At 36.0% G+C, this 12,594-nt stretch overlaps 1 protein-coding gene across 1 annotated transcript in view; it reads right to left on the reverse strand.

Annotated features, from left to right (window-relative positions):
- Window positions 1-12,594, reverse strand: part of LOC111055569 — a 548,424-nt gene that overhangs the window by 113,615 nt on the left and 422,215 nt on the right. Inside the window, exon 6 of the mRNA XM_039422878.1 lies at window positions 10,885-11,048. Within this exon, the coding sequence (XP_039278812.1) occupies window positions 10,885-11,048 (164 nt within the window). The remainder of the gene's footprint in view (window positions 1-10,884; window positions 11,049-12,594) is intronic.

The following is a 12,594-nucleotide window of genomic DNA, read 5'->3' on the forward strand; positions in this document are numbered from 1 at the left end:
TTTATCTTAATAAAAGTTAATAACTCGTTTTTAACAGAAAATTCCTTGTCATTGATGAAAATTTTACTAACATATAATGTTAATGACTTTTGTCATTAACATCAGTTAATAACAAAAATTTGAAAAATACTTTTTCCTCCACCTACTATCAAAAGTCTCATTTTACACCCTGGAATACTAAAGTACTACTTTTCCTCCCATGGGACTAAAAATAATTCCCAGCGGGAAAAGTGATCACTTCTACTCCCAAGGGAGTAAAAATAAACCCATAAGATTAACATGGGAAGAAGTCCGACAACGCCGCGATTGAAGAATGAGGAATGTGGCAACACTGTCGTGGTCGGTAGAGGAAAAGTAAAAGAGCTCTATTTCGATCTTTGGAATATTTTAGCTCTAGGAAATAAGTAGCTCTATTTCGATTGTTAGGTTATGTTCAACCGTTGGTGGATATGAAAAAGTACACACCTCTAACGTCATCGGCATCTCTACGAGAGCGTTCATCTAAAGGTACGTTTTCGTTTATGCGAACTTTTCCGCAGTCGACGACGGCAAGCATTGTTGACATTCATATTGTCCAAATTTCAAGTGTGCTAAAAGAGCTCTATTTCGATCTTTGGAATATTTTAGCTCTAGGAATAAGTAGCTCTATTTCGATTGTTAGGTTATGTTCAACCGTTGGTGGATATGAAAAAGTACACACCTCTAACGTGGATATGAAAAAGTACACACCTCTAACGTCATCGGCATCTCTACGAGAGCGTTCATCTAAAGGTACGTTTTCGTTTATGCGAACTTTTATTTAATTATTCAATATACAAATTATTCATTGTTATAGGTATTGGTGTAGGTGGAGGAAAAATGTTGTGTGCATCACGGGACTAAAGTACTTATTCTCCTCAGGGAAATTGTCGCCTCGGCTACGCCATCGGGCGACAACAGTTTCCCTCAGGGAGAAAAAGTTGCACTTTAGTCCCTAGATGCACAAATAACTATTGTTATTAACTCTGGTGTGAACCCAGCTTAAGAATGTTTTGATTTTTTCCCTTATTTAAAAGAATAAAAAAGAGGGAATAATGAATCATTTACATTTGGAATATGGATGATGAAAATATCCTAGGCCTACAAATTTTCAAAAGAATACAATAGTAAGAAGTATCCAATTTGTCAACAGTAGTATTTTCAAATACAATTGATTGAAACTACATCATTAACATGAATAGCTCTACTACTTCATAATCAGCTCAATGCAAAACGAAACCAAAATATTTATATGAAATTGATAAAGACCAATGTAACAAAATTGACATATTTCTTGTGAACTGAGATGATTTTCTGATAAATATTATTATACAAATAACTCTACAAAATGAGTTTGGCTTCATTCGTAGAATCACAGTTTCTGCAATAGATGGAATTGATATTCTTGGAATGAATTATTTCCATCGAACAAGTAATACGATTCGTATATACAATGAAAACTTTTGTACGTTTCTCAGAGAGCATCATGAATGTCTGCAAACGCAGAACGTGAATGTCTGCAAATTCAGAAATTAATTAACTTAATTTGGGTCGAATGCTGAGTAATAAGTATGTTTATCAATTTGATCAAGTGATGAATATATGTGTGCATGATAGATTGATCGCCTTGAGCTACTAATTAAATCTTTTTCGTGATAAAAAAATTAAAACCGATCCCTATTACAAAAATAATGAATAAGGGTAATGGCAAGAAATGCATTTCCAATGTATGGAACTGACTATTTATGTTGATTGTTTGATTTGTATCAGGATTTCTCTTTGATGATGTCCATTAAAAAAGATGATGGGATACGTATGCCATGATTTGTGGAGTTAATGAAACTTTTGTAATTAATACTTTGGAATAATGGAACACAATCCAGTTTAGTAATATTGTTCTCCCAACCAGGGTTTGTGATTATCTAAATGGCTCTTGTTCGATGTAGACTTTGATCAGATTGTTCAGATTCTCGACTGACTGCATTTAATAGGTTAAAAAACTGAACCTTCAAGCGGGATCACGGAAGATATTTTCGATAATTAAGCACCAATATTCCGAATAATTAAAATCTCAATGAAACTTCAACACAGAGTAATTTGAGAGTTTTAGATTACAGCATCTACCTGAGAAGGGCTGCTACGTACATAATTTAATTTTCAAAGACGAAGATTAAAAAAAATTGTTATCCATTTTTTAAAACCCTAACTGCTTCTGTATTAAGTTTATCAAGTGAATGGAGGAAGCATATCTATCACGACCAAATCACCCAGAATATTAACTTCTTTTCCCTGCCGTTCAAGTTATGCGAGTGAAAATCATTCAATCTAGTAGTATCATTGAATACATAAGATTTTGAACTGATTGGAGATAATAGTTTTTCCTGAATTTATGATTTGAGTGGATGAATTTACTGAAAGATCATAATGAGACCAGCAGGATTAGACAAGATGCTGAGACAATCTTTCGGCAATTTTAAAGGAGATCTTTTCGTATTCCACCTCTCTTGAATACATTATTGGAGAACCTAATTTACTTGCTCAAATATATAATGGATTTTTCAATTTGGACAATGGAAATATGATATCTCTTTTAATACCTACAAGATGGAGAGTAGATGTAGAATGATATGTTTAGAAACACACCACGCTGTAGCAAAACTTGTCAGAATTTCATAAAATGTGGATACGACTGCAAGTTGAAGAGGTTTTCAGATGGAACAAATTCCAAGAAAGACGAGTGATGTGAGCCTGCCTTGCCAGAGATCTTGTAATCCAAGAGTGGGACAGCTATAGTCGCTTGGGAGGATTAGGAACGAACCACTCCAACAGACGCTTCGGAGACCAAACAAAAATTATTAATATGATGCTTGAGTGACAGGAGCTGAACAAAACGTCCGTCAGGAAAATGAGAAAGAACAACATGACTTGCAAGGTTCTGTATATGAGATGTTGTACAGTATTCACACAGGCATTTCCAGATAAATGTGCATGATAATATTGAGTTACTTATTCATGAAGTGACTGTCATATTTCGATAGAAAAACGGAGAAACCATTCTTTTAATGGACTTGATGGGAAAAGATTCTGAAATAACCACTTAGATCAGAGATGATTTTATAAAATGGTTCGTTATAAGAGATAGGAATGGGATAATACTGTAGAAGATGGGTATATTGAATACCACATGATGGATATACCATATTTATATGGATACCACAGATGACGGACTTGAAAGAATAATGATCATAATCACATCAATCCCATTATGATTGAAGCCACTTCATGGGTGAGTTGATTTATTGCTTCACAATTTTCCATGCAGGATAAAAGATGTTGATAGTTTAGTGACATTGAATTTTATTCTTATTCGATCATTCCTTGTAGAGAATTTTCACTATTTATCTGTACTCAAGAATTTTCCAATTGAGTTCAATTTGAAAATGGAAATTCGTCAGGATTGGTGGAATTTGATGAAATATGATTATACGGTATAGAAATATATCAATGAATAATACAGCGAAAATTTTGTTGACAATATAAGAATGAGAACCCATTAGTTTTGGGGAATGCATCATACAAGTCCAACAAATCTTAATCGTACTTCGCTGATGAATTATTGAATGAATGACAGTAAAATTATGCAGTTTGCATTTGAAAAAAATGAAAAAGACAGGGTAGATAAGGAAAAAAGTTGGGGCGGCTGTGGAATAGAAATTTAGGTAAGAAAGATGAATAATATGTTGACTAGCTAGGGTTATGACCGTAGTCAGGTGTATGTATGGGAGTATGGGAGTAGTTAAGGAGCCCAAGTACCCTCCTCCATCACATAGTCACTTATACGGCTCTCCTACAAGCTCATCCTCTATTGGATTAAGCAGCCCCTCCTGTCGCCACCCTCTCTTTCCCGAAACTCGCAACAATGTCTTCCCTTGACTATCAAGCTTGAAACTTCCTGACAGGTTGAAGGGGGAATGGGATTTGCAAATCGTTCCAATATATTCGCTCTTTCATCAATGCTGTTATTATAAACTGTCCACACCATAACTTATTGATAGTGATGATTCTCTCAGCAAATCAACCATATTTCAAGATTCAAATCTATTATTTAGAAGGACCATGAACGGGGAAATACTTATAATATATTCAGTATACTCTTCCCTTCAACTTTTCAAGTTGAGTTTTGATAAATTAGAAATTACTGATGAGCTGGCTGACAAATTATGCAGATTATAGTATCTTACGTCACAAGGACGGGAAGGGGCCTTTTGCAGGCGAGAATGATGTTCATTTGAGCACTGCAAAAGAAATTGACGTCCAAGTAGTATACATTATTTTTTATCATAATAATCTAAAGAAGAATAATTGAGAAATAGAAAACATTACCTGCTTGTGCTGAAGTTACTATATGCATTCTATAAACATAACCTAGTTTACAAATTCCGAATCAGGAATTTTTTGGAAGTTGACAAAACTTCCACCTGGAGCGCTGAAGGTGCTCTTTTGTAGCAGTTTTGCTGTTCCTATTTCGGAACTTGAAAACATACTCGACTGTGAAGAAAACATATGGTTTCATTACAGTAGAGTATGCTGTAATGAGAATCAGATGTTTATTTGTCCTGCAAACAGCTGTTTACCGGCTTGATTTCAAGCATGGAAAACATCTCAGATTGAATGACCATGACAAAATAGTATATTTCGCACCTAGGGCCGAAAATGAGATATTTCCGGCTCGAAATCGGTTTTTAAGTCCGAGGCCGTAGGCCGAGGACTAGAAAAGATTGAGAGCCAGAAATACATTTTTGCCCATGGTGCGAACGCTATTTTTCGCCACACCAAAAAAAAACTTCCCAATATATAAGAAATTAAAAAATAAATAAAATTCAAACAGCCTATTTTGATAGTTTGAATCTTGGTTATGACAACTTTCACTGTCAATTAATTTCAATATTACTAATTAATAATTTACAATAGTGACAATATTTTTATACTATTAATATTTCGAATAATTGTTTGAATTTTTATAGCTCGCGCTTTGCGCCTGGTGCAATATCTCATGGATAGATGGATGAATAGAATTTTCATTACTATTTTGAAATAATGTGATTACAAAATTAATATAATTGCATATTTCACAGTTTTGTCTCAAAATATATCTAAAAAATTGATTGAAATTTAAATTACGGTAACTAATATAAAAAATAGCTAATAAAAGTCGAAATATTCATCGACAAAAAAAAATGTCACTGACCGAGGTTCGAACCTAGATCATGTTTGTAATTCACTGAGCCTTGATGTATTACGCCTTTATGCTCTCGGCCATTGGGTAATGTTGATCTTAGAGGCCTGTAAGTCAGGTAACGTATGTAGGCTACTATAATATAGTGTATAGCGGCAAACTTTAAGCCGGTTTGCCGGCATTTTCACAACAAAATATTGATCTGAAAATAGTTAAATCATAGAGAAAACATTCGAAGATTCAATCTTGAGTGGGCCTAATGTTTTCTCTATATGGTTTGATATTGAAGAAAAATTATCTAAAAGTTTTAATAATGAAGTACGGAAAAATTACTAGCAATTTTTCAGTCAAGGCTGAGTTTCACCAGTAGGCTTACCTTGAACTTTAGATCTCTGCTGTATTTTCCTATTATTATTGTTGATTGTATTGCATTAAGAAGTGGAATTCGATAATAAAAAAGAAACAATTATTACTCTACCTCACTTTTAAATATTGATACAATTATTGTACTTTGATTTCAAATTCGATTCTTCACTTTTAAATACTTGCGATACGTACCTTTCTGACAATGGACATTGCAGCCAACATTATATTGTTGAGGCTATGGAGATATCATCGTATTCTATTGTTTGATATCAAAAACACAATAATAAATATGAAATTATGAAACAGTAATTCATAAAATATATTATAGACATGATACCGCGATTCACGATACATAATTATATAGATTATTACAGTCGTTATGAGATTATCTCTATGATTTTTGTGAGATCGGACACGATCAGCTGTTATTCATGGTCATTTTACAGCCCTAGGGCCGTAAAGTTTTACCGGCCTGGTCGGAAAACAATCACTTTCGGCCTCCATATGACGCATGTAAACCAGCTCATTACATCCAAGTGTGGCGAAATAGTATATTTCGCACCTAGGGCCGAAAATGAGACTTTTCTGGCTCGAAGTCGGTTTTCAAGTCCGAGGCCGTAGGCCGAGGACTAGAAAAGATTGAGAGCCGGAAAAACATTTTTGCCCATGGTGAGAACGTTATTTTTCGCCACACAGGAAAATAAACAATATATATATGAGAATAATTGTCTATTATAAGCACTTCCGAAAGCAAAAGTGGAAGGTCATAGCTCTAGCAAATCCGAGGTAATCTGAATATCAAGAAATCGTCCAAGTATTTTTATTTTTTATTCTGATTTGTCTAAATAACCTAAAAGATTATGTTCAATTATGTAAGAGGTTGAGTTTATACTTTTTATTCTTCCAAATGACAATAAGATGATATTATTATAAATGTTTTAATTATTGAATGATAAACACAAATAATGAAAAGTTTTTGATCAGCTGTTTTAGCACACTTGAAATTTGGCCAATCTGAATGTCAACGAAAGTTTAGGTTAGAAGTTCTATCCTACTCTGAAAATCGAATTATTTGAATAGTTTATAATATATTATATCTTATCTGTATTTTATTCATCCAAATAAAATGATAGTACATTATTACATAATACTCTATTGAATTCTAGAAGCATAAAATGATTCCGTTTATCCACCATGTTCCGTGATAAACGCTGTACTAGGAGGTTTGAGGTTAGATTCTATTATACTCTGAAAATTGAATTTGAATAGTTTATAATATCTCATTTGTATTTCATTCATCCAAATAAAATGATAGTATCTTATTGCAAAAACTTTATTCAATTCTAGAAGCATAAACTGATTCCGTTTCATAAACTATTTTGTAAACACGTTCACATCAAATCAGAATCAGCTGACTTCAAGGTTATTTTACAGCCCTAGGGCCGTAAAAAGTTTACCGGCCTGGTCAGAAAACAATCACTTTCGGCCTCCATATGACGCACGTAAACCAGCTCATTACATCCAAGTGGGGCGAAATAGTTATTTGTGCATCTAGGGACTAAAGTGCAACTTTTTCTCCCTGAGGGAAACTGTTGTCGCCCGATGGCGTAGCCGAGGGCGACAATTTCCCTGAGGGAGAATAAGTACTTTACTCCCGTGATGCACACAACATTTTTCCTCCACCTACACCAATACCTATAACAATGAATAATTTTACTACATCTTCATGCTTTCACACTATTTTTTTAAAAACAAAATTTAGCTCACCTCTGATAATAATTTGTTGATAGTTGCTAGTTGATAGTTGATAGTTGATAGTTTATAGTTTCCTTATGAGTCACAAAATTCCATGTCGCGTATTAACTATTATATATAGATAGTTTATAGTTTATAGTATAGATGATGATTGTTGATAGAGATGATTGTTGATAGTGTAAAAGCCTACTTCTGATAGTAATTGTTTATTGTTATTGTGCACCCATCACAATTTTGAAAGACCGTGTTCGGGGTTGATAGAACAGAACTGGATTGAAACTGGTGCGTTGCAGCCACTGGCATAGGCCTAGTTGGAGTGTCAACAATGTCAACAATGCTTGCCGTCGTCGACTGCGGAAAAGTTCGCATAAACGAAAACGTACCTTTAGATGAACGCTCTCGTAGAGATGCCGATGACGTTAGAGGTGTGTACTTTTTCATATCCACCAACGGTTGAACATAACCTAACAATCGAAATAGAGCTACTTATTTCCTAGAGCTAAAATATTCCAAAGATCGAAATAGAGCTCTTTTACTTTTCCTCTACCGACCACGACAGTGTTGCCACATTCCTCATTCTTCAATCGCGGCGTTGTCGGACTTCTTCCCTTGTTAATCTTATGGGTTTATTTTTACTCCCTTGGGAGTAAAAGTGATCACTTTTCCCGCTGGGAATTATTTTTAGTCCCATGGGAGGAAAAAGTAGTACTTTAGTATTCGATTCCAGGGTGTAAAATGAGACTTTTGATAGTAGGTGGAGGAAAAAATATTTTTGTCATAGTCATTGAATTTCAGCTGTTCTATATCCATGAAATCAAGCCAGTAAACAGCTGATCGTAGAAAAAATAGACATTTGATTCTCATTACAGCATAATCTACTGTAATGAAACCATATGTTTTCTTCACAATCGAGTATGTTTCCTAGTTCCGAATTAGGAACAGTAAAACTGCTACAAAAAACTACCTTCAGCGCTCCAGGTGGGAGTTTTGTCAACTTCCACAGAATTCCTGATTCGGAATTTGTGAACTAGGTTATGTTTATAGAATGCATGTAGTAGCTTCAGCACAAGCAGGTAATGTTTTCTATTTCTCAATTACTCTTTTTTGGATTATTATGACAGAAAATAGTGAACGTTACTTGGACGTGAATGTCTTTTGCAGTGCTCGAATGAACATCATTCTCGCCTGCAAAAGGCCCCTTCCCGTTCATGTGACGTAAGATACAATCACTGTCACATTTAAAAAATCGGAAACCTTAGTGATAAGTGAATGATCAATAATTGTATTTTTCATTCTTTTTAAATTCATTCTAAATTCCTTGATAATGTTGCAAGTTCAAATTCACCACAAGGAGCTCTAGGTCTGACAAAACTCTCATTCCGTCGACCAAATGGCGTTCTTTTTGAAGTTATATGATCTATGTAGTTATATGATAGATATGATGAAGTATAATGATCGAAATAATTACAGGAATGAGACCTTCCGTCTAGGAATCAGATGATTTTAATATGGAATAAAATCATAGCACTCAAATAGTTCACCAGGAGCTTTTCATGAAATCGAATAAGGGAAAACATACCAGTCTCAAGAGTTTTGAGCCTTGAAATCTTTTCGTGGAAACATTCAAGTAGTAGGCTATGTGAAGCATCTCGAGTTTCTAGGGAATGGAGTCGGAGTACTCTTGATGATCAAGTGACACAGAAACGAATATATGACTCATGGGAGAGTGGAGTGCAGTGTGTGGCCTTAATGAATTTAGAGTCATGTTGCTGATTGCGAAATGGAAAGTGGAGAAAACGTTGAGCTGCTGGTAAAATCGCTGCTGTGCTCATTATTTGAGTGACAGGTGGGAAATTACAAGAAGTTGTAACTTCTCACATGAGGGTACGAATATCTGAATAATTAAAAGATTTTTGCCTCGAACGTGGAAATGGAACGGTGAAAAAATTGACAAGGGTCGACAGAGGTGGAACAAAATGAAGGGGAGGAAGTGGAATGGAGGTGTCGGTGGTTATTAAATGATACCCACACTTCCAGCGAACGCGCAGTCGGCAAGTTTCCAATCAGGAAGTTGGGAATAAAAATTCAGCTCAAATTCTACTTTTGTCACTTACTCTTCTTCATCTTGCTGCGAGTCTGTTTTCCTGCTGGCGGCGACCCTTCCTCAATCATGATGCTTTCGTGCCACTACTCCTCCTCCTATAATACTCAGGAAAGCTTTTACCGGTGCCGGGTCGGATCTTGATATAATGAATTAACATTTCCCCGACGGGGTAAAATAATGATGCAGGGGTCGCGAGCTCCCCCCTTGACACTGGGTGAGGGGCGGTGGGGCATCAAAGCCCGGAAATGAAGGAGAGCCAGCCGCGTTTCACGGCAAATGCCGCAGCATCCTTGAAGCGCCACAATCTCCTTCTCTGCCTTACTTTCTCTCCACAAACTCCCGATTACTCCTTCTTTTTCTTCGAGGAGAGGTTAATAACGACAGATCGTTACCGTCGTTCACTGAAACTCCCTCGTCATTATTATCATTATTAAACGAGCAAAAAATGATAATCAGTTGGGAGTAAGGAGAGGCGGCGGCACGATCAAACGACATGGACATTATACGCCGCCGCCGCAGTGACATATGACGTCAGAGTGGGGCACCACATGTCGCTGAAAGCCTCTCATCCACCCCATCGCCGACACCTCGCCAAAGTGCTCTTCAAACTAGTGGCCTCTTATTCAGTTTCAAAGACATTGAATTAAGGCGAAAGTTAAGGGATGCGAGAGACCCTAAGGAAATGGGGAAAGAATGAGTGTAGTTTTAGGAAAATTTGGATGCGGTGAGGGGAGAAGCTATTAGAAAGTATAAGTTGGTACAAGAGTGTCTGGCAGAGATCGTGCGATAGCTGTAGAATGAAGACTTTGTGGCTTAATTGAATTAATCATTAAATAATAGCTGAAACAAAGGCCTTTCTTCTAAAAGGCTAACTAGTTATTTGTCTATTCGGATACTCAGTCTTGATATCTTTCATAGTAAAAGTGACTAAAAGAGAATGATAATTATTATCGTTCAAACTACCGGTAGCTAAAAATGTTCAATTTTTTAGTTATTATTTTTGACGAAGCTGGGTAGTTCAGAAACTAATCACCATAAAAATACATTTCATAGTTTTCCCGTGACATGTTTTTGTAGATTATTATGCAAACTTTAGTCCTAGACTTGTGCATGGATAATTACAACAATACTGGTGGATGGAAAAGTTAAGATATCAACGAGTTCACTTCCAAGTGATTACAAAACACAAGCATTTTAGAGTGGAAAATCTATTAATTTTCTATGGAATCTATTGATTCGGTATTCATTTTTTCAAAAAGATATATCGCTGCAAACATTTTGCACAATATGAAAACACAAGTTACAAGTAAACCTTTTTTTCATCAATTCATAATTCATCATAACCATCGATTTGTGAATCGAATTCAGGTAAATAATATTAATTTTGATAATTATTGTAGCATACCTGAACTGATGATTCGCTGATAGCCTGTGGCAGGGGTTCGGTACCATTGTACCAGGTGATGTTGGCCGGCGGTCTCGCCCCCCTGACAATGCAGTGCAGCTTCACCTTCTCACCCTGAATGACGTGCTTGTCAATACCCGACAGCGCCAAGTTGATCGGTCGCACTGGAAAAAACATTAATGACAGCTAATCAATGTGTCGAGGCATTCATGTTATTAGCATTGTATGAGCTCTCGCAAGTGCTCGAAACGATTTACTCACGCTGATTGAGCATTGATTTGGAAATTTGAACAGAAGACCTGTCAATCACTCATGTTTCTCCTGGTTTGAGGTCACCAAAAATGTATTGCTATGAGATTTTCAGTCGCTATACAAAGTAAAATTCTTACAAGTTCGATATGGTCGGAGATTGACATAAAATTCTATTTTTCTGAGCAATTTCATATTTTTCTGATCAAAGACACTGAAATAATAACTAACTTCATCTCTGAGATGACAATCATGACATTTATATTTTCAGAGCAAGGATGCTCAAAAAAGAGAAATAATGAGATGGAATGACCAAAAACAGAGAAAAAAATAAAAAGGAATGAAATGAAAAAAAAACGACGACAATGCATTGATAAAAAATTTATCTACATTCTTTCATCTGAGTACATGATTGATGATTGCTCCTGCAATAATAATTACTATCTATCAACATGGTGTTCATCTAGAAACTCTTATTTCGAGATTGAGGAGGAGTATCTTGAACAAAGTTGAAAACTCATGTGGATCTCCTAGATTCGAGCTTAGGGCGTGACTTGGAGCAAATCGGCGATCAAAACAAAGTAACTAGCAGTTGTACATGTTCTCTCACAAACTAGGATTAAACTACAGTTAGCAACTTATAGCAGAAAAATAAATCCAATCCATCGGCTGAAACTGCTGTCAGCAACTCCAGAAAGATAAAATGTATCTAACGGCGTTCGACCACCAAAGCCAATGCTGGATAAGCTCCTTTACGTTAGTCTAACAAGATGCAAAGCGGCCAACTTGAAGTGAAGAGAAACAAGCAAACAAACTATGGTGGTAGTCTTGTGGGAAATCGGGCTGGGAACACTGGGAGGTGGGAGGGGGGAGCACATTGAAGTCAATTACCCACTGGGTCAACTTGGCCAACCGACAGCACATCAGAATTCTGTTAGCGCTCAACTTCTTTGGTCGGCAACACTTTGCTCTCGATAGATAGATGCTGCACTACTTGCACCAATCCTGACTCAGTTGAGCGCGGCGCTCAGGGGCTCCTTCTACCTACAACTTACATAAAACTGTTCCCAATCTTAGATACGATCAATAACCCACATCACATACCACCTAGTTCAACCAATTGAGGGCTTCAAATTCAATTCAACAGCTCTCAAGTACCTGGATACTGAAGAAAACTGTGGGTTACGTCTACCTGAGGTAACTTGTGTGCCAACATGAATAGTAATGCTTTGAAATATTGAAGACTTAATTCATATCCGTATCAAGAGGAAGTATGATTCAAGTGTAATATAAAAAATATCGATTCAGAAGAAGTACATAAATGGATTTCCTAAGAGATCAATAATTACAAAGCAAATTTTCTAAGCGTGCGAAAGGACAAATTTTACGATATCAGGCCAGTTCTATTTATGTAGAGTATTTTCTTGTAGAACGTATAATATTCAACTCATCCAATTCTGA

Source organism: Nilaparvata lugens, chromosome 3, assembly GCF_014356525.2.
Source record: "Nilaparvata lugens isolate BPH chromosome 3, ASM1435652v1, whole genome shotgun sequence".
Lineage (NCBI taxonomy): Eukaryota > Metazoa > Arthropoda > Insecta > Hemiptera > Delphacidae > Nilaparvata > Nilaparvata lugens.